This window comes from Ovis canadensis, chromosome 13 (genome assembly GCF_042477335.2).
Source record: "Ovis canadensis isolate MfBH-ARS-UI-01 breed Bighorn chromosome 13, ARS-UI_OviCan_v2, whole genome shotgun sequence".
NCBI classification, from domain to species: Eukaryota; Metazoa; Chordata; class Mammalia; order Artiodactyla; family Bovidae; genus Ovis; species Ovis canadensis.
The window spans coordinates 82319446-82332806 of NC_091257.1; the positions used below are offsets into that span (position 1 = coordinate 82319446).

At 43.6% G+C, this 13361-nt stretch overlaps 1 protein-coding gene across 1 annotated transcript in view; it reads left to right on the forward strand.

Annotated features, from left to right (window-relative positions):
• RPRD1B (regulation of nuclear pre-mRNA domain containing 1B) overlaps nucleotides 1–12146 on the forward strand; it is a 58356-nt gene extending 46210 nt beyond the window's left edge. Inside the window, exon 7 of the mRNA XM_069546954.1 lies at nucleotides 9518–12146. Coding sequence (XP_069403055.1) covers nucleotides 9518–9667 — 150 coding nt within the window. The 3' untranslated portion in view covers nucleotides 9668–12146. The remainder of the gene's footprint in view (nucleotides 1–9517) is intronic.
• Nucleotides 12147–13361: the final 1215 nt, after the last annotated feature.

Genomic DNA, 13361 nt, shown 5'->3' on the forward strand with positions numbered 1-13361 from the left:
CTTCATGCATAATAACCCTTTATAATTCTTAATTGAAAGTAGCTGAGCAGTGGTGATTTTTATATACCATATGTCCTATAGCACAACAGGGCCAGATAAAGGAAAACAGGCATCTTGTTACTGGAAATCTTATCAAATCAAGCCCCTGCCTTTGGTGTTATTTCTAACATAATTTTTGTTGTGTAAATACTTCTTAGCAAGGAAAAAACATAGGTTTGACAGTTTACATTTTGATCTGTATTTGTTACATGAGTTGCTAGAGGAAATGCTTACAATTTTTGTTTTGTTTTGAAAGTGAAATTCTCCTCGAAAGGTCGTTGCGACATTGGCCCCTGTCATTTCTAGCCGTCTTATCCCCCAGCTCATCTGCAGTGTGTCAGGTCTGGCTTACCCCTCTAACCAAAAAAGGCAAAGAATGTGTCAGCCTCGCTTCCCTCGGCCAGTTGTCTCTCTGCACTGTGCTGGGCTGTTCCCACAGTGTCAGCTGGGTCCATAGGAAGCAGGGGGATGTTGGACACATTTTCTACTTCTGGTTCAAAGAATCTTTGAGGCAAGATTCCAGAATTTTGCCAGGAACATAAATCCTAGGCTCAGTCTTAGAGCCACACCTCCGTCCTTTACCTTCTCTGTTTTCAGCATTTCTTGGTGATCACAGAAACCCAGGCAGTTCATCATGCATGCCTGCTTCCCCGTCCACTACCTCCCCTCCAGGATCCTGCACCAGGGCAGCAGTAGCCGCAAGTCTGGTAGAACGCCTGCCTGTTTCATGGCTCCCCGTGGTGGGGGTCGTGGTGGGGGTCGGTGGGGAGATGTTTTGCTGCAGTGAGTGCCTGTAGCGAACGGCAGATTCGGCTCAACCCTTTGCCTCTGCCACCACCCCAGTGTAAATTATGCATGAGCAGGGAAGGAAAAGCAACAGCACTTCCTGGATTTGTCTTGTCTTTCCGTGCTTGCCTGGTAGTGGAGGAAAAGGCAAGTGTCTGAAGATACAAGTGTGAAAAAGAGCCAAGTGAAGTGTGGGTGAGGTGAATCAGCTGGTGGGGAGAGAAGACTGAGAAACAGGAGCAGGGCAGGGTGGCATCTGCTGGTGTAAATGGTGCAGAGCTCCATCTCGAGTTCTGGACCAGGCAGGGTAGTGGGAGCCTTAGAGTAAAGGCTGAGTCCTCTGTTATACACAAGTCTAAGATATTTAAAGCAAGGAGCATGTGACTGCCTTGTCGAATCATTTGTCTGTCTGGTACTTGGTGTGCTGCAGAGATTGTGGGACGCAGCACACTTAAGTGAGTCCAAAGAATTTGAATGGGTCTCATCACTTGGAAGTTCGTTTTCATGGTATCTTGAAAAAAATCCTTGATTTCTGCCGAGAACAGGAGTTCCTGAGGGCTCGGGGTGTAGCCTTGCAGAGCTTATGGGTCTTAATTGTCAGAAAGCAGACTAGTACCTTGAGGAAAAAGATGCTTGGATTCTTCTGAGGTCTGTCTCCTTTGCCTGTTTAGAACCTAAGTGAATAACAGGAAGGCAGCTATCAAGGGTGTGCCCTGCCCCAGCTGAGGGAAGAAGTGGAGACAGGTAAAGGCTGGATTTGTGTCTGGGGGAGTAGTTTTATTTGGATTCATGCTTAATTTTCTGTTGGTCAGTGGCAGCATTAAGCGCTTCTTAGGTGGCTCAGTATTAAAGAATCTACCTGCCAATGCAGGTTCGGTCCCTCAGTTGGGAAGATGCCCTGGAGGAGGAAATGGTAACCCACTCCAGTATTCTTGCATGGATAATCCCATGAACAGAGGAGCCTGGTAGGCTACAGTCCATGGGGTCGCACAGAGTCTGACACAAGCTGTACACATATACACTTGGGAAAAGGCTGAGTCTAATTTTTAAAAAAAAGGTTAGGATATCACAGAGTCAGTTACTACTAAATCTGTTTAGGGGACTATAAAATTACTATAGCCTCAGTTTGACCTAATCAGAGCTTGGAGTGAGCTCTAACCTGTTTGTCTTTCCTCAAGGCATTAAATGGGGTCATTCAGCTGTCCCAGTTAAGCAGCTACATATTTTAACAGTTTTGTTTGTTTATTTATGTTTGTTTTTTCAGCTGTGCCATATGGCTTGTGGGATCTTATTCTCCCCCTGTCCAGAAGTGTTTTAACAGTGTTAAAGGCAGTCTTTACCTGTATTTAGATATTCAGAGTATATACCTAGTGGCTCTTGCTGATACATTTTAACCAGTTGGCAGATTCACCATTTTTCAGAACAATTTTAGGTTCACAGCAAAATTAAGAGGAAGGTACAGAGATTTCCTATATACTCCCTTATCCCCAGACCTGTATTATCTCCCCCACTATCGATGTCCTCCAGATGGGGCACATTTTTGCTCTTGATGAACCCGCATAGTGAGTAGTGAAAGTTGTTCAGTCTCTTCGCAACCCCATGGACTGTAGCCCGCCAGGCTCCTCTGTCCACAGAATTCGCCAGGCTAGAATACTGGAGTGGATAGCTGTTCTCTTTTCCAGGGCATCTTCGCAACCCAGGGATTGAACCCAGGTCTCCCGCATTGCAAGTGGATCCCTTACTGTCTGAGCCACCAGGGAAACCCTGAGGAACCTGTGCTGACACTGTATTATTAATTACCTGAAGTCAGTAGTTTATACTAGAGTTCATATCGGTGCTGGACATTCTGTGGGTTTGGACAGATGTGTAATTCATCACTATTGTATTTCTACTACCCTAAAAATCATCTGCTTCACCTATTCATCCCTGCCTTCTCCCCCCAACCTTTGTATCCATGGTTTTGCCTTTTTCAGAACGTCATAGAGTTGGAGTCACACAGTAGTTAACCTTTCCAGATTGGCTTCTTTCACCAAATAATACGCATTTAGAGTTTTTCTCTGTCTTTTCATGGCTTGATAGCTCATTTATTTTTGTTGTTGTTCAGTTACCCAGTCATGTCCAGACTCTTTGCAACCCCATTGAATGGACTGCAGCTCGCAAGGCTTCCCTGTCCTTCACCATCTCCCAGAGCTTGCTCAAACTCACGTCCACTGAGTTGGGGATACCATCCGACCATCTCATCCTCTGTCATCCCCTTCTCCTCCTGCTGTCAATCTTTCCCAGCGTCGGGGTCTTTTCCAGTGAGTCAGCTGTTCACATCAGGTGGCCGATAGTATTGAAGCTTCAGCATCAGTCCTTTCAATGAATATTCAGGGTTGATTTCCTTTAGCATTGACTCATTTGATGTCTTTGCAGTCTAAGGGACTCTCAGGAGTCTTCTCAACACCACAGTTGAAAAGCATCAATTCTTCTGCACTCAGCTTTCTTTATAGTCCAACTCACACATCCATACATGACAACTGGAAAAACCATAGCTTTGACTAGACGGGCCTTTGTCTGCAAAGTAATGTCTCTGTTTTTATATGCTATCTAGGTTTGTCATAGCTTTTCTTCCAAGGAGCAAGCACCTTTTAATTTCATGGCTGCAGTCACCATCTGCAGTGATTTTGGAGCCCAGGAAAACAAAGTCTGTTACTGTTTCCATTGTTTCCCCATCTAGGTGTCATGAAGCGATGGGACCGGATGCTATGACCGTAGTTTTTTGAATGTTGAATTTTAAGCCAGCATTTTCACCTCCTCTTTCACTTTCATCAAGAGGCTCTTCAGTTCCTCTTTGCTTTCTGCCATAAGGGTGGTGTTATCCTCATATCTGAGGTTATTAATATTTCTCCCAGCAATCTTGATTCCAGCTTGTGCTTCATCTAGCCCAGCATTTTACACAATGTACTCTGCTTATTTAATTGAAGTTAAATAAGCAAGGTCACAATATACAGCCTTGATGTACTCATTTCTTTTTAGTCTACTCTCTTGTTTGGATGTACCAGAGTTTATCCACTCCCCTACTTGACGTCTTGGTTGATTCCAGCTTTGGGTAATTATGAATAAGGCTGCTGTAAATGGTGGTGTGATGGTATTTGTGTGGGCACAGGTATTCAGCTCCTTTGGGTAAATACCAGCCAGCATAGTCATATGGTAAGAGTATGTTTGGTTTTGTAAGAAGCTACCAAATTGTCTTCCACAGTGGCTGTGCCATGTTGCACTCCCACCGGTGGTGTATCTGAGCATTCCTCTCGCTCTGCGTCTCGCCAGCACATGGCGATGTCTTTTCTGCACTCTGACTGTTCTAGCAGGTATGGGGTGGTATCTCAGTGTTGTTTTTGTTTTTCGAGTGTATTTTATTTTTTGCTGTGCTGGGTCTTTGTTGCTGTGTGCAGGCTTTCTCTAGTTGCAGCGAGTGGGAGCTACTCTTCACTGTGGTATGGGGGCTTCTTATTGCAGTGGCTGCAGAGCACAGACTTTAGGGTGTGTGAGCTTCAGTAGCACAAGCTCCAGAGCACGGGCTCAGTAGTTGTGGCAGATGGTCTCAGTTGCCCTGAGGCATGTGGGATCTTCCTGGAACAGGGATCAAACTTGTATCCCCTGCATTGCAAGGTGGACTCTTAACTACGGGGACCACCAGGGAAGCCCTCAGTATTGTTTTAATTTGCATTTCCTTGATGACATATGATGTCTTTCACAGACATTTTCTCCCAGTCTCAGGCTTATCTTTTCATTTTCTTGGCAGTCTTTTCTAGAGTCGAAATTTTCATTTTAATGAAATCCAGTTTGTCATTTCTTTCATGGATCATGTTGTTGATGTTGTGTGTAAAATACTATCTGCTCGCCATTGTATTGCCTTTGCTCCTTTGTCAAAGATTGGCTGACTGTTTATACACTCTGGGCCCTCTGTTCTGTTGCACTCATCTTTTTGTCTGTTCTTTTGCCAGCATTGCGTTCTTGATTACAACAGCTTAAAGTAAGTCTTAGAGTTAAGTAGTGTCTAGCTTTGTTCTTTTAATAGTGTGTTGACTCTTCAGAATCTCTTGCCTCACCGTATAAACTTTAGAATTAGTTTGTTTATATCTTCAAAATAACTTGCTGTGGTTTTGATTGAGATTGCCTTGGATCTGCAGATCAAGTTGAGAAGAACTGACATTGTAAGAGAACTGCATCTTCCTATCCATCAACATGGAATATCTCTCTATTTATGAACCTCTTCTATGTTCTATCATCAGAATTTTGTAGTTTTCCTCTTGTAGATGTCATAGATATTTTGTTAGCTTTATACTTAAGTACTTCATTGTTTTAAAACTAATGTAAATGGTATTGGGTTTTAATTTCAATTCCACTAGTTCATTGCCAGTATATAGGAAAGCAATTGACTTTTATATATTAATGTCGTATCTTGCAATTCTTTTTTTTTTAATCTTGTTCATTGGCTCCTGCTTTCATCCTTTGTCTAGTGATGCCCTCCTCCTAGACTCATGAACCTGCTCTTAAAATAGAAATGTCTGTGGGTAGAAAACAAGAAGACCTCCCTGGGTCACGAGGATGTGTGGGCCTGATCCATCCACTTTCAGAGTGCTATGAAAAGAGGACTTTAATGTGGAACATACTTCCTTTCATTAAAATGAATTTTCTCTAATGATATCTAGAATATAATAGCAATCTAAACATGATGAGATCTTCATGACCCAGATAATCACGATGGTGTGATCACTCACCTAGAGCCAGACATCCTGGAATGTGAAGTCAAGTGGGCCTTAGAAAGCATCACTATGAACAAAGCTAGCAGAGGTGATGGAATTCCAATTGAGCTATTTCAAATCCTGAAAGATGATGCTGTGAAAGTGCTGCACTTAATATGCCAGCAAATTTGGAAAACTCAGCAGTGGCCACAGGACTAGAAAAGGTCAGTTTTCATTCCAATCCCAAAGAAAGGCAATGCCAAAGAATGCTCAAACTACCACACAATTGCACTCATCTCACATGCTAGTGAAGTAACGCTCAAAATTCTCCAAGCCAGGCTTCAGCAGTACATGAACCGTGAACTTCCTGATGTTCAAGCTGGTTTTAGAAAAGGCAAAGGAACCAGAGATCAAATTGCCAACATCTGGTGGATCATCAAAAAAGTAAGAGAGTTCCAGAAAAACATCTATTTCTGCTTTATTGACTATGCCAAAGCCTTTGACTGTGTGGATCACAATAAACTGTGGAAAATTCTGAAAGAGATGGGAATACCAGACCACCTGACTTGTATGCAGGTCAGGAAGCAACAATTAGAACTGGACATGGAACAACAGACTGGTTCCAAATAGGAAAAGGAGTACATCAAGGCTGTATATTGTCACCCTGCTTATTTAACTTATATTCAGAGTACATCATGAGAAACGCCGGGCTGGAGGAAGCACAAGCTGGAATCAAGATTGCCGAGAGGAATATCAATAACCTCAGATATGCAGATGACACCGCCCTTATGGCAGAAAGTGAAGAGGAACTAAAGAGCCTCTTGATGAAAGTGAAAGAGGAGAGTGAAAAAGTTGGCTTAAAGCTCAACATTCAGAAAACTAAGATCATGGCATTTGGTCCCATCACTTCATGGGAAATAGATAGGGAAACAGTGGAAACAGTGTCAGACTTTATTTTTTTGAGCTCTAAAATCACTGCAGATGGTGATTGCAGCTATGAAATTAAAAGACACTTACTCTTTGGAAGGAAAGTTTGACCAACCTAGATAGCATATTGAAAAGCAGAGCTATTACTTTGCCAAGAAAAGTCCCTCTAGTCAAGGCTATGGTTTTTCCTGTGGTCATGTATGGATGTGAGAGTTGGACTGTGAAGAAAGCTGAGAGCCGAAGAATTGATGCTTTTGAACTGTGGTGTTGGAGAAGACTCTTGAGAATGCATGGAGATCCAACCAGTCCATCCTAAAGGAGACCACTCCTGGGTGTTCATTGGAAGGACTGATGCTGAGGCTAAAACTCCAATACTTTGGCCACCTCATGCGAAGAGTTGACTCATTGGAAAAGACCCTGATGTTGGGGGAATTGGGGGCAGGAGGAGAAGGGGATGACAAAGGATGAGATGGCTGGATGGCATCACCGACTCAATGCACATGAGTCTGAGTGAACTCCGGGAGTTGGTGATGGACAGGGAGGCCTGGTGTGCTGTGATTCATGGGGTCTCAGACTCGGACACTACTGAGCGACTGAACTGAAACATGAAGAGATACCCTCCCACCTCTTGTACTCCTAAAGAGGAACAAATGAGTTGTTTTTTTTTTTTGTTTTTTTTTTAAGATGCGAGTTGTTTGAATTTAAGGTGGTGTGGGAGTGTTAATCCAATCAACCACCTTTTGATCTCAGGTGGACTTGCTAAATTAGTCTGAGGATCACCCGAGAGTACCGAACCTTGGATTCTGATCCTAGGTCAGCTCTCCAGAGACTCGGTGATTTTCAAACTGTCCTTGAGGAATTCTTCCTTCAACTGAAGTACTCTCTGACTGCTCTGGACGGCTCTGAGTTGAGATGGCTTTCATATGTCAGCTTTGGTCAGAGGATGGTCACAGGGAGCAAGGGGTAACTATTACTCTTTTTGTACCTAGAATTCAGGAGAAGTTCAAGAAATGAATCCGTGTCCAGTAATAGAGAATAGGTCTCCTCTGTTAGCTTCCTGTGACATCTGTAAAAACAAAGGAGAAAACTGTTTGTAGAAGGAAGAGCAGAGAACTTTGACATTTTATTAATAGATCCTCAGATTTGAAATCAGTTTTTTGTTTCAAGAATGAAAGGTGATTACTGTTACATAATCCTATCTTTTATATATTGTTAATTCATTGGGCAGCTGTGTAGATAGTTACTGTTTGCGGGCACTGCTGGGCATGGTGGATGCTGGGGAGGCAGTTGGGTTTGGTCCTTGCCTTCGGGTGCTTATTGGTTTGTTGGGGGAGTCACTAGGAATAGTTTACAGAAGTCATTATTTTAGTTGTGTAAAGTCTACAGAGGAAAGGAAGGGGCTAGCAGAAGAGCCTCCTTTCTTTACTTGTCCCTTGACTCTGTTTGAGGACTTGTGTGAGCAGCTCTCAGTTCAGGGGGAAGGCTGACAGCCAGCAGTCACTTGGGGGCAGAGCCTCCCTGCTCATTTCCCCACTTCCCTCTCCCACTCCTTGCTTGGAATTTGTCTTTACAACTTCAGCTAAGTGTTCTTTTTTTTAACCTATTTCCTATCTTATCACTCTTCTTCAAACCTTTTGCCTCTCGAAGTATATGGAAGGTATCTGGTATGAAGGAATCTGGAACATGAAGAAAAACCTTATGGGTGCTCCACTTCCCCCATTTTCAGATAAAGAAGGATGGAGGAAAGGAGGGAACACCTCCACAGTCACACTGGAACTTGGGGAGTCGGAGCCAGGACTAAGCCCAGGGCTTTGTGTCTCAGCCCAGTGCTCTGTTATGTTCCTGTAGGAGAGGCTTTAGTCAGCAAGGGCCCAGTCTCAGGAGCTTCCTTGTCTTTGCAGAAACACCGAAGAGGGTGAAAAAAAGAAAAAAGTCGAGCCCTAAAGGAGCCATAAACCACAGGCGTCCTCTGGCCTAGAGTTGTTACCCAAGACCTTTTACCTGGGAGCTGAGGAAAGAGAAGAGTATATTCAGTTCCTGTCATCAAGGAAGTCGTATTTTAGAGGAACGCAGAACTCTGACATGTGGAGAGAGCACCTAAGAGCAGTCCATTAGGGGCGCGGCGCCCAGGAAGCCAGCGGAGATGGGGACCAGTGTACTGGACGAGGAGGAAAGATTTTCCTAGAGATGCAGGACTCAGCAGTTGGCGAAGGAGCAGAGTCAGGACCTTGCCGAGACCAGGAGAAGAAAGAGAGCCCTTCAGGCGCTTAGGGGGATCCTGAACAAACGGCCAGTGCAGGCTCTGGCCTGTGCAGCATGTGGGCAGGAGCTAATTTTAGAAGACCTTGCACTCAGATCAGTCATGGAGATAGTGTGGCACCATGCTTCCCTTTATCAGAGGAGGGACTTGATGAAAGCTGGGCTTCTGAAAGATAAGTCCAGGGGCCTGTTTAGGGGTGACTGCTAGAAGGCCTCAGCAGGGCCTTGCTACAGTGCCTACGTGTGGAACAAGGAAGTCCTGAACCAGGTGGTGGTGGTGGGAATTTTGAGCTTCTGAAGTCCCTGTCTATGAAGATGCTAACTCTGGGTTAATCTAAGTTTAACATAAAAAATAGTTAGCTCTAGAGTGGTTTTCCTAGTCATGTCTAGGTGGAGCCTTCAGAATAATTGTAAAGCTCAAGCATTATTTTATCTTACGAAGTATTTTGAAATAGATAAGCACCAAAGACACTACAAATACAAAACATCACTTTTTACTTCCAGATCTCAAGCACTCAGTTAAATACCATTTAATTCACTATCGCCAATATCAAACTCTAGAGCTTTCGTTTTTTGTGTAAAGTCTTGCTTTTGAGCATTTGAAAACCTGAGCCTGGTAACCTAGCTGAATGTGTGAGGGGCTTTCTGGTCAGGAGCACACACACTAGGAGGCTGAGAGTATCTGTATCAGCTCCTTAACGTAACTGCATTGTCTCCTCGGGAATATAAACAGAAGCTTGTTTTCTCTTTGTCCTTAACATAACTCTTTGTCTCCTCAGGAATATAAACAGAAGCTTGCTCGGGTAACCCAGGTCCGCAAGGAACTCAAGTCCCACATTCAGAGCTTGCCAGACCTCTCGTTGCTGCCCAACGTCACAGGGGGCTTGGCCCCCCTGCCCTCTGCTGGTGACCTGTTTTCAACTGACTAGGGCAGGTGTCATGCCCCAGATTCCCATCTGTACCAGCAGAAAGAAGAGGGCACGTCATGGTTGGAAATAACCTGGAAGCCCCTGGTTCTGTCCCTCGTTCAGTCGGCCCCCATCCTCAAGAAAGAACCACAGACTGAATCTCCTCCCTCTCCGGCCTCTCCTCTGTCGAGCACAATTGAGAACAGTGGCAAATGGAATCCAGTTTCAATGTATACTTGGAAAGAATACAAACTCACTTCATGTTTCCATGCCCCTTGGTTTTCCCCTTTTAGCCCTCTCTTGTACACCTAAGAAGTTATGAAAATCATGTGTAGAAGAATCCTGTCCCTCATGACGACACTGTGTCATGCAAGCAGTTGCTCCTTCTAGAGCTGGGCTTGTTCAGGTGCAGGGCAGCTGCTGCCAGGGGCCTCGGGTCTGGAGCCGCTGGCTTTCCTGGCTGCTGTCCACCCCAGAGGTTGGAGGCACAGCTGTTTTGAGCGTCTTTGCCATAAAGAGTTTGCCAAATCTCAGATTCTCCCTTGTTGTGACTTCTGGCAATGTGTTGCCAGAGGTTAGGTGCACGTGTTCTGTGAGCCTACTAGAGAATCTAGCAGTAAAGATTCAAAGCTGATCTGGGACATCAAGCCACAGTTCCGAGACAGACTCAACGGGGATCACAAGCGTGAATCAAAAATAAGGTATTTGCTCAAGGTTCCTATCAACCTTCCCAGGCTGCTCTGATCAAGGGTCCCACCCTCTCTGTTCAGGAGCACGTTTCTAGAAACATTATCCTTGCCCCACATTGTGAAAGTTTGAGGCAGTTATTAGAAATAGCACAGTGGGCCCCTGAAACTGAAGGCTTTCTGGGAGTCCAGGTTCTGCTGTCGCTTTGACCCCTTGGGGGGAATAGGGCACACACTACCAATTAATGCACTGTGTGGGCGCACGTCCACCGCATGGTGACTAAACTTGAAGCTCTCCGTGCAGACCCGACACTCTGCATGCTTGTCTGTCCTTCAGTTCACACCACTGTACATGTCTCTGCCCCTAGGGGGAGGAGTGCTTTGTGTCAGGTGTCGCTGAATAACCCATCTCGGGAAGGGGGAAAGTGAGGGGTGTTAATTGGGGGGTCTTAATTCCATTATCATGCCAGCTGACATTATGACTGTATGATGTAGTTAGGATTTTTATCTTACTTTTAGTAAAGGCTAGGCCTGCTGTCTGTAAATCATTCTCATTTGGCAGGCTGATTTTTGACATTGGAAAGGGCAGAAAACAATTTGCCCTAATAGTGTAATAGGAATTAGAGCCCGGAGGCTGAAATCCAAAAGCTATAAAAGGAATTCCTTGGAGGGGGCTTCAGGATTTCCATCATTTTGAGTTGCTCTTTTCAGGATTACCAAAAAAACCAATTACATGTGATTCTACATGTTCAGCGTGTTAGAGCATGGTGATGTCTGCTTTTAGAAGTGTAACAGGCTTCCCTTCAGGAAGCTCTCCTGCCTGCCATGAAGCGAAAACAAGGAAAAGTCGCAGCAGGTATGCAGTTTAACTCTGTAGAACCTCGTAGCATTTAAGCTATTTTTCAGATTGAATATGGACTGTGTGTTGGTTACATATCGACACTGCCTGTCGTCCTGTCATTATTAAATTAATGGGTCTGTCTGTAAAGTGTTTCTCCCAGAGGCCATAGGGCAGTAAATGACTTTATCACAATTGCAAAATAAATTCCAGCCTTTGCTGTATCTGCATATGAGCCCCTCCCCATGTGGTGTGCTGCTGCGGTCTTGCAGGCGAGCTGCTTCTAAACAGATTGCCATGGACATACTCTGCTTTCACCAAGGAAGCAGAATCTTAGCAGCCACAAACCAACCAAAAAGGTGGAGAAGGCATTTGCTCTCATCAGCTAGATGAAAATGTTATATAACATAATGGATTTTGCCCACTGCTGTGTTTTATCTGATTGAGTCTTTGACTAGAGATTGGTGCGTAATTATTACAGCAAGAGCAAGAGATGAAACTGTAGCAATTATGTAAATGAATGTGTTGGCCTCTTAACACCTGTTACTAGTAGACTTCCTATAAGGAGGTTAGTCCTATTTTTTTTTTCCCAATGAAATGCTTTTGTTTTTTAACTCAATTCTCCCACATCCTCCCCAAGTGTACTTTTTACTTCATTTGTTTAATTTAAATGACCCTTTCTCCTTGTATGTATGAGGTGACCAGGTGGGGTGGGGGTGGGGGGTTTGTTTTGTGTTTTCCTACACTTAGGACATCCATCGGCCTCCAAGACCTTTCCTTTAGGTCATGTTCCTCAGAAAGTCTTCAATCTTCCTTTGTTTTGTTTTGTTTTTTTTTCTTAAAGAATATTTTTAAAGCTTAAATTTGTATATTAATTTAGGAGTTTATTTAGAAGTATAGGCTGCCATTGGCGGTAGCAGTATATTCTGAAATGTCTCATAGATATATATTTTTGAATAAAGATGGTGTTGTTGAATGACATTGTACAATGTTTCTTTTCCCTTCCCTCTTAGGGAACCCTCAAAGCTTTCTTTGTAATCAGTGGATAATTAGTAATCACCAATGGAGATTGTACTGTCTGCACAGAATCCTGTCTCAGGAGTTTTTGTGACTGTTAGTGGCCCATAAATACTCAGCTCTTACATAGAATTTTTTGGTTCTTTCCAGGGGGTCAGTTAGCTTTAATTAGCCAGTCTACACAGTATCCAAGAGAGGTACCTCCAGAGTTTTATCCTCATTGTACAGAAATGGGACTGATGGGGAGGTCACATGACTCTTTCCCTAGTACCACAGTCTCTGACAGATTAAAACTTGGAAGTTCTTTGATTTCGGTGCTTTTGTTCACACCACGAGGCCTCCTAAGAGAGATTTGATGTTGGCAGTACAGTGAAAGCCACTCTGAACAGTAAAAAGAAACATGGGAGATAAAAACATATTTTTTTGTGGGTTCCTTTTCACTTTCAAATTCATGAGAGCATATTGACTATTACCAGTTAAAATTCAAAATATTGAAAAAATGGTTTGAAATATAGTCCTTTGAAGCAATTGATACTTTTAGAAGGATGGTTTTAACCTTTGTTATTGGTGAGAGCAGCATTTATCAGAAGTACAGTTATATGTTTATCTCACGATGCAAAAAACTGCTGCAGTCATGGTCCTTCAGGGCTACATATGTAGCAAGTCAAGATGAAAATCAGAGTTGGAAAGTTGAGACTATGGCATTAACCAAGTTCTTCCTTAAAATATAAAGGCTGGATGTAATATGTGCATCTCAGGAAACAATCTCCTTCTGTGTCCTCAGGTTTCATGGCCTAGTTAATGTCTTCACTCCTACCTATAAATAGTAAGTCCATAATTCCTCAGGTTTAATTAGCACTTCAGGCTACAAAATGTGACTCCGAGGTCCTCAGAGCTGAGGGTGGAACTACCCAGGAGTTCATGAATCTGTCAAACTGCTTTACTTTTGTGATGAGAGCCAGTAACTGTGTGACCTTCCTGGCAAGTTACTTTTCTCTCTGGGCCTCAGTTTTCTCACCTTTGAAGCATATTGGATGAAATTATTTCTAGATGCCCTGCCAGCCCTGAAGCATTTGATTTGTTGTGTTTCAGTAAATGAACGCAGGACTGAAGTCTGAGAATGCTGAATGGCATGTCCTGGATTGCCAACAGTACTTGATAAATAGAGTAATAA